The sequence below is a fragment of the Teleopsis dalmanni genome, chromosome 1 (assembly GCF_002237135.1).
Source record: "Teleopsis dalmanni isolate 2A chromosome 1, ASM223713v2, whole genome shotgun sequence".
NCBI lineage: Eukaryota > Metazoa > Arthropoda > Insecta > Diptera > Diopsidae > Teleopsis > Teleopsis dalmanni.
In genome coordinates this window covers 375,921-387,734 of record NC_051846.1, presented here as the reverse complement: position 1 = coordinate 387,734, position 11,814 = coordinate 375,921, and the positions used below count along the sequence as shown (strand labels likewise).

Sequence of the window (11,814 nt, the reverse complement as noted above, 5' to 3'; positions counted from 1 at the left end):
TCTCTGTGACATTTTGATTTCTTGTAAAAATAATTACAATATTCTAAACTAGTAAAATGGCTCTAGATACCCTGAATAATGTACTCCAATTAATTCGAAACGTAAACGATTTCGACGGGACGGACAGGAACCAATTACCAGATTTCATTCAACAAATACAATCATTCATTCCCTTGTGTTGGCAACCCTGCCAACAATGACAGATGACATATAAAGAAGAATTAACATTTTAGTTTTGTTCAGTTTTTGGTAACTTGTGAAATAATAATAACTAGGAGTTTTTTGTATAAATAAATATCGAAATTATACAGATATAACACCTTGCTTAATAGTTTAGCAGAAAATAATAAGAAAATAGCATTCGAATTTTTAAAAAATAAATGTACAGGACAAACAAGAAGCATCTTGCATAGTGAACGAGTAACAACATGGTCGGAACTATGAAATATATTAAAAAAACATTATGGCGAACAAACGCGTAGAGATGAACTAATGGATAGCTTGAAGACTCTAACATTCTGGCATGCTCCAGAATTCGAATCCGCATAAAAAAATTCGATTTCAATTTAAAATCACATTTTGGTGCTCTGCTTTTATCGATTCATTTGCGATTTCACAAATGAAATCGAATGAATTTGCTTGCTCTAGAAATCGAATTCGCATAAAAACATGTGATTAAAACCACATATCGAAATAGTTGTGAATTTAAAAGTGGTGAAAATAACATGTAAGTATAATTACATTTTTTTTGAATTAAATCAGTTTCAAGTTATGTAAATAAAGAAAATAATAATTTTGATATTTTATTTTGAAGGGGTAAACACAAGAGCACTGTGCAAGATGGAATCTTGCTAAGATTTATGGAGATGCATAAGGAAATTGCAACTGGCTTTGTCAAAGGCGACAAAGTGGCCACGGAGCAACTATGGGCAGAACTGGCAGGAGAGCTAAACAGCCATGGTCCACCTAGCAAAGATATCCAGGGATGGAAAAAGGTAAATCGCTTTTTTTTTTAATTCTTTATAGGCCATTTCCACTACGTACTTAGCAAGCTTATCGTACTGAGTAAATTTCATTTACCATACAAATAGCTTCTGTGCTTTTTTACTTACTATAGCATATAGTAAGCAAAATTCGACCAAAATTATACCAAAAATGACGAATGCAACATTGGAAATTATCGGAATTTGAAACATTTGACACATGAAACAAACCATAAACAAACACTCAAAATTCAAAACTAATAACAACAGGTAAGAATTTTTTTAAATATTTGTTTATTATAAATAAAATATATACTTAATACATAAAAATATAAAAATAAGTTTATTTATCAAGTATATATTTGATATAATTATAAAATATCATATAATATTTAACAAAAAATATTTATTTCAGGTTATAACAATGAGTGAGAATTCCCAGGTTAGTATTGTGCAGTTATAAATGGTATGTAATTAAAACAGAATTATTAATTTTAGGTAAAAACAATTAACAGGTGCCGAAATGCTTGGACTGAGGGCGGCGAAAACCTTCTAATTGAAATGGCCACATATTTAAGGATATGGCCAAACATATGTCTGAAATGGGGTACAAGGTAACCGCTACCGAAGTCCAAAGAAAAGTACACATCATATAAAGTACATATCATTTAATTAAAATAAAACCACGTAATCGTTTACGAGGAAGTAATAAAAATGCTTTATTGAATAGTTGATTTCGTCAAATATATTTTTAATAATGTATAATATATGTCATTAAATATAAAGCTAATTAGTTACATCTTTTCTGTTAAAACAGAAAGGAACAGCACTGTGTTGGCGTGTCCGGAGGGTCCCCATCAAATTGGAAATTTTTTATGAAAATAAATAGAATTTTGGGAAACTTGCCACTTCATAATATAACTGAGCTTATTTCAAATAGTTTTGCAGGTATGTTTGTATATATTTTTTTTTTAATTCATTGAATGAAGTAACTTCTTTTAAATTAGATCACGAACCAGGACCTATCCACTTCAACGTGTGTACCGTCGCCGTTATTGGCAGTATCGTCATCATCAACCATCTCCCCTTCTGACATCTCTGTAGGCAATACGGAGGAAACGCCTAAAAGAAAAAAGAAAAGGGATGATGAAATGATGGGAGAAAGATTAGACAAATTAATGAATCTGCAAGAAAAGCTTATTGATGCTGTCAATAAAAATAATAACGAAATTGTTAAAGCTCTGCAGACCGGTTCTAAAGCTTTGGAAAGAATAGCGGCGGCGATGGAGAGAGCATATCCATACGAAAGGGTCGTATCGGATATTGAATCGACTGACTGACCATTTGTATATATTCGTACATCATATTGTTTTGTATATATTCGTACATCATATTGTTTTGTATATAATTTTGTATATATTCGTTACATCATATTTTTTTGTATATATTCGTTACATCATATTGTTTTGTATATATTCGTACATCATATTGTTTTGTATATAATTTTGTATATATTCGTTACATCATATTTTTTTGTATATATTCGTTATATCATATTGTTTTGTATATATTCGTACATCATATTGTTTTGTATATAATTTTGTATATATTCGTCACATCATATTGTTTTGTATATATTCGTTACATCATATTGTTTTGTATATAATTTTGTATATATTCGTTACATCATATTGTTTTGTATATATTCGTTACATCATATTGTTTTGTATATATTCGTACATCATATTGTTTTGTATATAATTTTGTATATATTCGTTACATCATATTGTTTTGTATATAATTTTGTATATATTTGTAATATATTAATATTATTATTGATTAAATAAAACTTACTAAAAATATGAGCCAAGCATCGTCTTATTTCTTCGCCATTTGGGTCGTGGTCATTTAGTGTTGAGACTTCTTCTGGTTGTTGTCGTTCAGAAATCTGCTGTTGTCTTGTTAGAGCGTGCATCCAGTCTTTGTTCAATGCATCATTTTTTTCATTTAGAAAGTTATGCAGAACACAACACGTTCGTATAATGCTGGTTGCGTTTTCTATCTTGTTATCTATACCCTTACCTACTCTGCGAAACCTTGCTTTAAGGTGCCCAAAAGCATTTAAATAGCAACTCATTTAAATTTTAGTCTTTATAATAATATTTACTGTACTTACCAAAGTCCAGCACTTCCTTTGCTTTCTAGCAATCATTGAAGAAAGAATTCTTATTTGTTGATTTTGAATATTTTGAATTTGTTTATAAATCATTGCATTTGTTTTTGTATATGCACCAATTGTCGCGTTTATATTGTGAACAATATCACAAACATTATATAATAAATTATTTAAATTTTCTGCGATTTCCATGCTGACTTATTTTTTTCTAACAATACAAAATTTAATGTCATCTGCTTACAATTAAAATGTAAACAAACAAAAGCTCTAAGACTATAGCTTTTTGACACATAAAAGCTCTTTTCCATTTCTTAAGTAACTTGTGATAATGTAAACGACCAAAAGCTCAATGTTACTATATGGCTTGCTAAGTACGTAGTGGAAATGTAGTATAACATTATATGGGACAATAGAAAATTATTACTTTCAGATAAATAAATTAGTATCAAGATTAAATAATAGAAACCTTACACACAATGATGGGACATACACCACAAGTGAAATAAATAGAATTGCCTTAAAAACGTTTAAAAACCATTTACCAGAACCAACAAAAACCCTAATAATTGCTCGAAATCCAGCAGACTTAGAAGAAACTAAAATAACACACAACTGTAATTTTAACGATTTTTATATAAAAGACAATAATGTCATAAACTTTCATTCATGCAAAATTAAGATAGGTGATTTAGAATTTATAAACGAAGAATCAAAAGTTTTAATAGAAATAAACATACAAATGCCAAACAAGAAAATCAAAAAAATAATAAGTAATGTAACATTAGAACATATTAATTTAAAAAATTAATAGTACATAAATTATACTATTTCATTAAGCATTACAATAATTTGTACAATAGTTAGGGTGCTCACGGGGTACCGGTTATCGGGTTATGTGCGTATGTGCTTATATGAGCAACAACAAAATGCACTGAACAAAAATAACCAACTTTGCACAACCCCTGCCTATCTATACGAATTATGTGGTTATGTGATGATTATTTGCAGTGTTGAAAAATAATATAAAATTTAAGCAAATGGCATCACAAAAAAGATTAATTTCACCAAATGGCACCACGAATTTTGAATTTCAAATTGGCATCACTAACATTTGAAGCTAGTTTCGTTTGTAAACAAACATTTAAATTTTGCAAAAGTAAGTTAAAATGATCTATACTAAATAAAAATATACATATGACTTATTTATTTCCCATTTTCAGTGTCTAACTTAATCCGGAAACGTAAATGGGATAATAAAGTAAAGAAATGCACGGAGCAAGAAATAAAAACAGTACTAAGCTATATGCAAGAGCACAGGAACATAGAGGTAATTTGTATTTTGATTTGTATTTTTGTTACTTTGGGTTATAACTTTTGTTTTTATAAATATATTTAATGTTAGAAACCAACAGCCCAGCTATATTACAAAAAATTGTTGGCAGAAACAAACATCAATGCAAATTGGAACATATTAAAATGCAAAGTTCGCCATCTGAAGAGTACTTTGCAAAAGGCAGACGCATGGATTAATTCAACAGGCGCTGGAGTTGAGGATGATGACAATACAATTACTGTAAAAGGTAAACTTTATAATCATTTTAGTGTAGACTTTTTACTACAATAGTTTCAAATTTTTTGTTTATGTGCAGACAAGGTGGTTAAAATATGTCCACATTACGAACAGCTTGTCGACATTTTTTCACCTTCAAAGGAAATTGAATTTGTTGTAATGGACACATCGAACGCATTGGACTGTACTCTTGATGCAATTGATTTGGAAGAAGATAGTGTTATATTGGATGGTGAACTATCAGCATCATCAGAAACTATCTCCTTTGAAAACAAGGTTAAGCGTACAGCACGTCCTACTTGCATTGATAAGCTTAAAGATATGGAGAGTGACCGGGTCAAATTTCGGAAAGAGCAATTAAGCTTAGAAATTGAAAAATTCGAGTGGACAAAAGAAATGGAAAAACAAAAATTAGAATTGGAGAGACAGAAAGTTGAGAATGAGTTCAAACTCAAGAAATTAGAGTTAGAACAAAAAGAAAGAATTAAAAAATATAAAATTGATGTGATCGATAAGATGTGATTGTTCTTACATCCTCCAGTAGTTCATCCATTCTTTCATCAATGAGAGCGTGCCGTTGATCGAAGTGTGCTGTGTCTATAAATGGAAAAACTTTGATTTTTGCAACTATTAAGCTTTAAAGCACATACCTTCGATAAATTCAAGATCTTTAATAGCTGCATTTATTTTTAAGTCTATAATTTGATTTTTTATACTCTTGTTAGATATTTTGTGTTGATTTTGAAATTCAAATTTCTTTGTACTTACGACAAAAACAAAGAACAGCTGATTGTATAAAAATAACCAGATAACCTACATAAAAGTCTGTTCACGGTGCACACAGGTTATTTTTCATTTTATCATCACATAACCCCGATAACCAGTGCCCCGTGAACATCCTAATTGTATTATTTATGTTATTACTTAGTATTGTATTAGGTTTTTTTTTTTGAAATATATCTAGTGTGTAATAATGAAGCATATACTATATAAACTGTGTTATTTATTTTATTAGTTTTCTTTTTGGGAATCTCCTGAATTGTTTATTCTTAATTTAAATAGATATATTTTATTTTTGTACTGAACCCTGGTATACGCTGAGTATACCCCGGCCGTGGAAAGGGCCGGAAAGGTCGTTAGAATATAATAAATAGAAACTTGATAATTTTGTTAGATCAGAAAAACTTTAAGTTAAGAAATATTAACAATAATTATTACTGCCCAACAAAAAAAAAAAAAAAATTATATGAAAAACAATAACTAAAGAAAATAAAAATTTTTAAATAACATTTATATCCCTTATTCCTAAAAATGGGATTTTGGAACAAAATTTTCACTTCAATTACACTCATATTCATAGGATATGAAATAGGTAAAACAATTGAAGACAATAATAACAATATTGTAAACTATAATTTGACAAACACAAGCTATTTAGAAATAATATTATCCATAACTGTCACAATCATAATAATCTCATTTCTCATTAAACAAATTTACAAAAAATTAAAACGTAGCCTTGTTAGACAACAGGCACAAATATGAATAAAAATATATAATGGCCACATGGCAAAAAATTTACCAAAATATTTTTGCCGTGTGCAAAAAGGTCGAAACAGGAAAGATGGTGCAATGCGACGCATGTGACCAATGGAGTCATTTTGCATGCGTGGGCGTGGATGACAGACTTGCCGTGGAGTTGCGATAAATGCAATAAGGTACGTGAGGTAATGCAGGCTTCACAAGGGGTTTCAAATAAGGCACCAAGTGAGGAGGACTTGATAAGTAAGGGCGGTTCGATCATGTCAAGGAACATATGAGAATCGAACTGCAGTATCTAAAAGAACAAAGGAAAGCCGAAAATGCAATACTTTGAGAAAAAACGGGCAATTATGCTGAAATATGTAGACGAAAATGATGTAAAAAGTTGCTCGCGAAACCTTGATGAGGGTGGGTGCGTTGCGATTATATGCGGAATATATAATATTTTGTTTACATGTTCAATTGTTCGTGAAATCTTGTTGAGAGTGGGTGTGATATTTTTATTTTCTTTTATTTTTATTCTTTCATTGCAGTTAAAAGTTAATTTAAAAAAATACTGCTTTACATATGAATATTTAAATGAAAAAAGTTTTAAAATTTTATCAATTTCAACAAAATGAATGAAGAAAAATTAATTAATCTAGTTGAAAAAAATTCAATTTTATATGACAAAAGTCATAAAGACTTTAAAAATAATGACAAAAAAAATGCAATTTGGAGGGAAATAGTTGAAGAATTGGAAGTAAATGGTAATTTTCAATCTACATTTATACATTTTAACAATTTTATAAACATTTCTTTTTTTAAAACAGAGAATGCAGTAAAAAATCGGTGGAGAAGTTTGAGAGAGCGCTTCGGTAAAGAATCCCGAGACGGAGCATCTGGAAGTAGTGCTAGCACATCGACGGAATGGCACTTTTACAGGCAGTTAATGTTTTTGAAGAAGCATATACTTCCACGCCAGTAAGCGAAAAGTATTAAGTTAGTATTTTTTAAAAACATAAAATATTTTAATATACAAGTATTTTGATGGGTCTAGGTTCAGTTTAATTGGAAATAACGTTAATTTTTCTTTCCTTTTATATTATTTAAATGTAGTTTTTTTTTTTTGCATATAATTTTTTCAATAAATGTTTTTTTTTACAGAATGCGAGAAAGTACCAACTGCTTAGTGCTTCCGAGTGTGACGCCTACATTACCACAAATGCCACCACAATGTTATCCATGGCTGACTTCATCTGACGAAGCAGCTTCACCTTCACCTATAGTCGTTTCGCAAACTTCACAATTCTCTTTTCCTCAACAATCAACTACCAGAAAAAGAAAAATTGTGGATCGCGATGAACTTGGCAGAGCCGTGTTGAATACAACGGCAACATATAAGAATTTCATCAAGACCAAATTTAAGGTCCCACAACACAATGAAGTAATTGAAGGCTTCGGTCAAATGGCGATGGCTATTTTATCAACATTTGAAAAGAAGAAGCAAGCCAGAGTAATAAAACAATGCAGTGACATACTCTTGGCAGCTCAAATAGAGTTTAGTCCTCTATTATTTATTTATTTTTATACTTTATTTATATATTTATATTTATTTTTATTTACTTTTATATTTTGTAAGTCCCAAATTTTGCATTAAAATATAGGCTCACAAATTTAATTAATAGTATAATGAGTTTTTTTTATAATGAGTTTTAAATCCACTTAATAAAACATATTTCTATATTCAATAAAATTTTTCTGCAGTAACACCTATTTTTGACCCTGTAAATTACATATCAAAGACAAACATTTTTTATAAACGAATGACCCTGTAAAGTAAAATATGTTTTGATTAATTTTTTGCCGCTAATAAAAGTTAGTTAAATTTGTTGTAACTATTTCACTTGTTTGTCTGCATAAACAAATTTAAGAAAAATATTGTGCACGCATTTTTTATGTGATGCAGTTATTTTTGTTGAATTTGATTGCAATGCGTACAACAATAAGAAATTTGTTTTGACAAATTTACGGGACTTTGTTTATTTGAAAATAATTATTGTTTTTGTATGTAATGGAAGGAATTTCAAATAAAAGGGCAGCGAAATTGCCAAATCGTTCTATTTGGAATTTCTTTCACTACAGGTAAGAACTATTTTGTTAGGGACGATAGTGGGAGCTCGGACTAGTTGGTCCAGGCATATGTTGATTCGTTTTGCCATTGCTGACGATCACCATGTGAATGGATGAACTAGTTTGGGTGAAGTGATAATGGTTGAATTACCTTCTGCTTGGCTTATTCTGGCGTTGGGTAGTTTAACTAGTCATCCAGTTTTCCATTTGGCCATAGCTGATGGAGGAATGGACGACGAGTCACAAACACTGTCAGAAGGCGTGTGGGACAACGAGCGTTTGGCAATTGCTGACGGACGTGGGCAGGCGTAATAGCAGGAAGGGACCCTTGTCTGGTTTTTACTGACAAAGGTATTGATTTATATTTTATTAGAGTTTCTTTAGGTTTTGCTATTTGGAATTTCTTTCACTACAGGTTTTGCTATTTGGAATTTCTTTCACTTCAAGATTTCACGATTCTAATGACAGCAACTTGCGCACCACTGACATCAACATCATACAACATTCTACACCTTTTACAACATCGCTACAACAGTGTTACAACATTAACAACATTCCACATCATTGACAACATTTTCAACATCGCTGTCCATTACTTTCCACAACTTAATTTATATTTTTTTGGTTAAATAATAAACGCTACTTTAAACAGAAGTGTCTCTATTATTTCACATTTATAAATTTCTTATAACGAACCCTGGTATACTCACTGAGTATACCCCAGCTATAGATAGGGCCGGGGAAAAAGGTCGTTACAATTTTATATAAATTATGTCGAGTTTTATTTAATATTTTAATATAAAAACAATGTTATTCTGGCATGCTCTAGAAATCGAGTCCGCATAAAAACATGTGATTAAAAACACTTATCGAAATAGTTGTGAATTTAAAAGTGGTGAAAATAACATGTAAGTATAATAACATTTTTTTTTGAATTAAATCAGTTTCACAAGTTATGTAAATAAAGAATATAATAATTTTGATATATTATTTTGAAGGGGTAAACACAAGAGCACTGTGCAAGATGGAATCTTGCTAAGATTTATGGAGATGCATAAGGAAATTGCAACTGGCTTTGTCAAAGGCGACAAAGTGGCCACGGAGCAACTATGGGCAGAACTGACAGGTGATCTAAACAGCCATGGTCCACCTAGCAAAGATATCCAGGGATGGAAAAAGGTAAATTGCATTTTTTTTTATTCTTTAGCATGATAACTTTTTATTCATGGTAATACAATTACAGGTGTGGCTCGACTGGAAGGCGATTGTTTGTAAAAAGACAAGAATCTGTAAAAAAATATATTGTGGAGCAGACACAGGCTATAAAAAATATGGAGCAACATTTGAAGCAACGAAATGAATAAAGTAAAGAAAATGTACGTCTAATGAAAAGTATAGATAGTCATATTAGAGGTGTGAGTCACAATTTTAAAAAATTTGGCGAAGTGTTTGAAAATTTTGCCGAAGAAACTTAAAGAAATAATTTAAAGATGGAAGAGCTTCTCAAGGAGAAGCTGGATGTGAAAAGCAAAGAGTTGGAGTTAGAAGAAAAGAAGATTAATTTAGCGAAAGCTAATCGACGCTAATTTTTTTTTTTAATTTTAAGCTCCAATAGAGATTAAATATTTTAAGAATTTATTCATTTTTTATTATAATTTTGTTTTAATAAAAATTTTCCTTAAATACTATTAACGCAAGCTATTAGCAATGTCATCTCTTATTGTATTTGCTTCTCTACTAGCCGATATTTCACTTAGTTCCTCTTCACCTTCATTAGCAAAGTGAACGTCCTCGACATCCTGTACCTTGTAGTATCTACAAATATTATGTAGCGCACAGCATACATTAATCATTTTGGAAACTTTTTCGGGCTGGTATTGAAGAAGTCGGGCTAGACTGCAGATGCGTGTTTCACGTTAAATTAAGCCAACTTCCACGTTCACCGCTCTCATAGCACTGGCAGAAGTAGTCGTGCGCCTTGCTTACGCACCATATTAGTAAATCGTGGCAAGAACCAGCGCGCCTAGTATTCACTGCTCTAATCGTCATTTTGTAGTCGCAAATCTGTACAAAAGAGCAGCATATTGAAAAGAAATTTCAAAAAGAACTTGAAAGTCCTTACTATCATGGCGTTAATGCTGAAATAGCCTTTCCTATTATAAAAAAGGTGGTGGTCACGATGAGGCTTTGTCATATGTGTTCCGTCCACACAACCTACCACACCCGGAATCCCAAATTTTTGCATAAAGTGGCGTTTAGACGCATTTATGATGGACAGATGCGCTTTTCCAAAATTGCGATAACATTTGTCAAAATTTTTCCAGCAGTGCTCCTACCCAAAGCTATTTGCTTGTCGATGCCTACCGCTTTTTGAATGCCCCCTTCCGCTAAAAAACGCAATTTGCAGGCCAACTGAATAGAACTTGGTATGGATGATAACTTAACGTGCGGTGTAACGACTTTTACCAGCATGCAAAAAGCATCTTTGTTCACCCTATAATAATTTATAAAGCTAAAAGTAATCCTTATTTTTCGTTGATTCATCCAGTATGAATTAACCACTTACGTCGACTCATTCAAATCTAACGGATTGCTGCAATCTCTTAAAATCCGTCTTTTTATTTTTTCATTTGTGTGACTATTATTTTCAGCTGCCACCAATGCTAGCATTCCGAACATTTTATAAAAACTGTTTTTTTTTTTATTTTACTTATTAAAATTTAAAAATTTCACTTAAGAACTTTGAATATTTTTCAAAACGGCAAAAATATATTTCACAACTTGTTAAAATAGTCAACAAACAGCTGTTTAAATTCATTTTATTCATTTTGAGTTCATTTTGAAACCGCATGAAAATATTCGATTTCTGAAGCACACAAAACGGGTTCATTCCGTTTCAAATTGAATTTCGAATTGAAATGAAGTCGAAATTCAGAGCATGCCTGATTAATTTTAAGAAAAAATATTTTAATGTGATAATAATAATGTTATAAGTGGCTTATTAAACACATTAATAAAAAACATTATATTAATTCTATACAATTGTATTTTCTTTCAATTAATATGATTTTGAAAAGGAATTCATTCATTAACAAAATAATTAGCTAGGTACATTCTTATTGAGTCAGAAATATCATTCTTTGTAGTTTCGTCAGCAAATTTAGTTTGCATTTGTGATTCGAAGTGAAAAGACGTTTCTGTTTATTTTGTGGAAATAAAAAAAAAATAATAATAAAAGTGAAATGGCAGATGGTGAATGGCTCCACGGCAGCTAAGCGCACTTTCGTACGAAGAGCAACAATCATATATTCGTCAAACGCTTGAAGAGAGCCAAGAAGAAATAAGTGACCAAGATTCAATAGGTGGTGACGATGCTTTAGCTGAATGTGTAGGTGATATTGGTGGTGATGACTCAGACGTCGAAGAACCCA

At 30.9% G+C, this 11,814-nt stretch overlaps 3 protein-coding genes across 5 annotated transcripts; 1 reads left to right on the top strand and 2 right to left on the bottom strand.

Annotated features, from left to right (window-relative positions):
* Positions 1-1,929: 1,929 nt before the first annotated feature.
* On the bottom strand, positions 1,930-3,352 carry LOC119671045. Of its 2 annotated transcripts, XM_038081538.1 has the most exons (3): positions 3,160-3,348; positions 2,838-3,083; positions 1,930-2,105 (listed from the first exon to the last, which is right to left on the bottom strand). In XM_038081538.1, exons 2-3 carry the CDS (start codon positions 2,956-2,958, stop codon positions 1,987-1,989), a joined length of 240 nt encoding a protein of 79 aa, XP_037937466.1. In that variant the 5' UTR covers positions 2,959-3,083; positions 3,160-3,348; the 3' UTR covers positions 1,930-1,986. The 2 variants fall into 2 exon arrangements, with proteins under 2 accessions (XP_037937466.1, XP_037937465.1); XM_038081537.1 differs by having other exon boundaries at positions 2,838-3,352.
* Positions 3,353-4,227: 875 nt separating this feature from the next.
* On the top strand, positions 4,228-5,647 carry LOC119673533 (kinesin-related protein 12-like). Its single transcript, XM_038084830.1, has 4 exons — positions 4,228-4,288; positions 4,380-4,486; positions 4,562-4,739; positions 4,809-5,647. The coding sequence occupies exons 1-4, from the start codon at positions 4,228-4,230 to the stop codon at positions 5,249-5,251; spliced, it is 789 nt and encodes a 262-aa protein (XP_037940758.1). The 3' UTR covers positions 5,252-5,647.
* A 4,416-nt stretch (positions 5,648-10,063) lies between these two features.
* On the bottom strand, positions 10,064-11,106 carry LOC119667222. 2 transcript variants are annotated; one of them, XM_038076523.1, is made up of 3 exons: positions 10,950-11,106; positions 10,506-10,877; positions 10,064-10,447 (listed from the first exon to the last, which is right to left on the bottom strand). In XM_038076523.1, exons 1-2 carry the CDS (start codon positions 11,060-11,062, stop codon positions 10,649-10,651), a joined length of 342 nt encoding a protein of 113 aa, XP_037932451.1. In that variant the 5' UTR covers positions 11,063-11,106; the 3' UTR covers positions 10,064-10,447; positions 10,506-10,648. The 2 variants fall into 2 exon arrangements, with proteins under 2 accessions (XP_037932451.1, XP_037932443.1); XM_038076515.1 differs by having other exon boundaries at positions 10,064-10,895.
* Between the last annotated feature and the right edge of the window lie 708 nt (positions 11,107-11,814).

Coding starts and splice junctions, on each gene's coding strand:
- LOC119671045 (XM_038081537.1), bottom strand. CDS start 3,120: ATGAGTTGCTATTTAAATGCTTTTGGGCACCTTAAAGCAAGGTTTCGC. Junction 2,106..2,837: donor ATGCTTGGCTCATATTTTTA/GTAAGTTTTATT, acceptor TTTTTCTTTTAG/GCGTTTCCTCCGTATTGCCT.
- LOC119673533 (XM_038084830.1), top strand. CDS start 4,228: ATGGCACCACGAATTTTGAATTTCAAATTGGCATCACTAACATTTGAA. Junction 4,289..4,379: donor ATTTGAAGCTAGTTTCGTTT/GTAAACAAACAT, acceptor TCCCATTTTCAG/TGTCTAACTTAATCCGGAAA. Junction 4,487..4,561: donor AAGAGCACAGGAACATAGAG/GTAATTTGTATT, acceptor ATTTAATGTTAG/AAACCAACAGCCCAGCTATA.
- LOC119667222 (XM_038076515.1), bottom strand. CDS start 11,062: ATGTTCGGAATGCTAGCATTGGTGGCAGCTGAAAATAATAGTCACACA. Junction 10,896..10,949: donor TTAGATTTGAATGAGTCGAC/GTAAGTGGTTAA, acceptor GATTACTTTTAG/CTTTATAAATTATTATAGGG.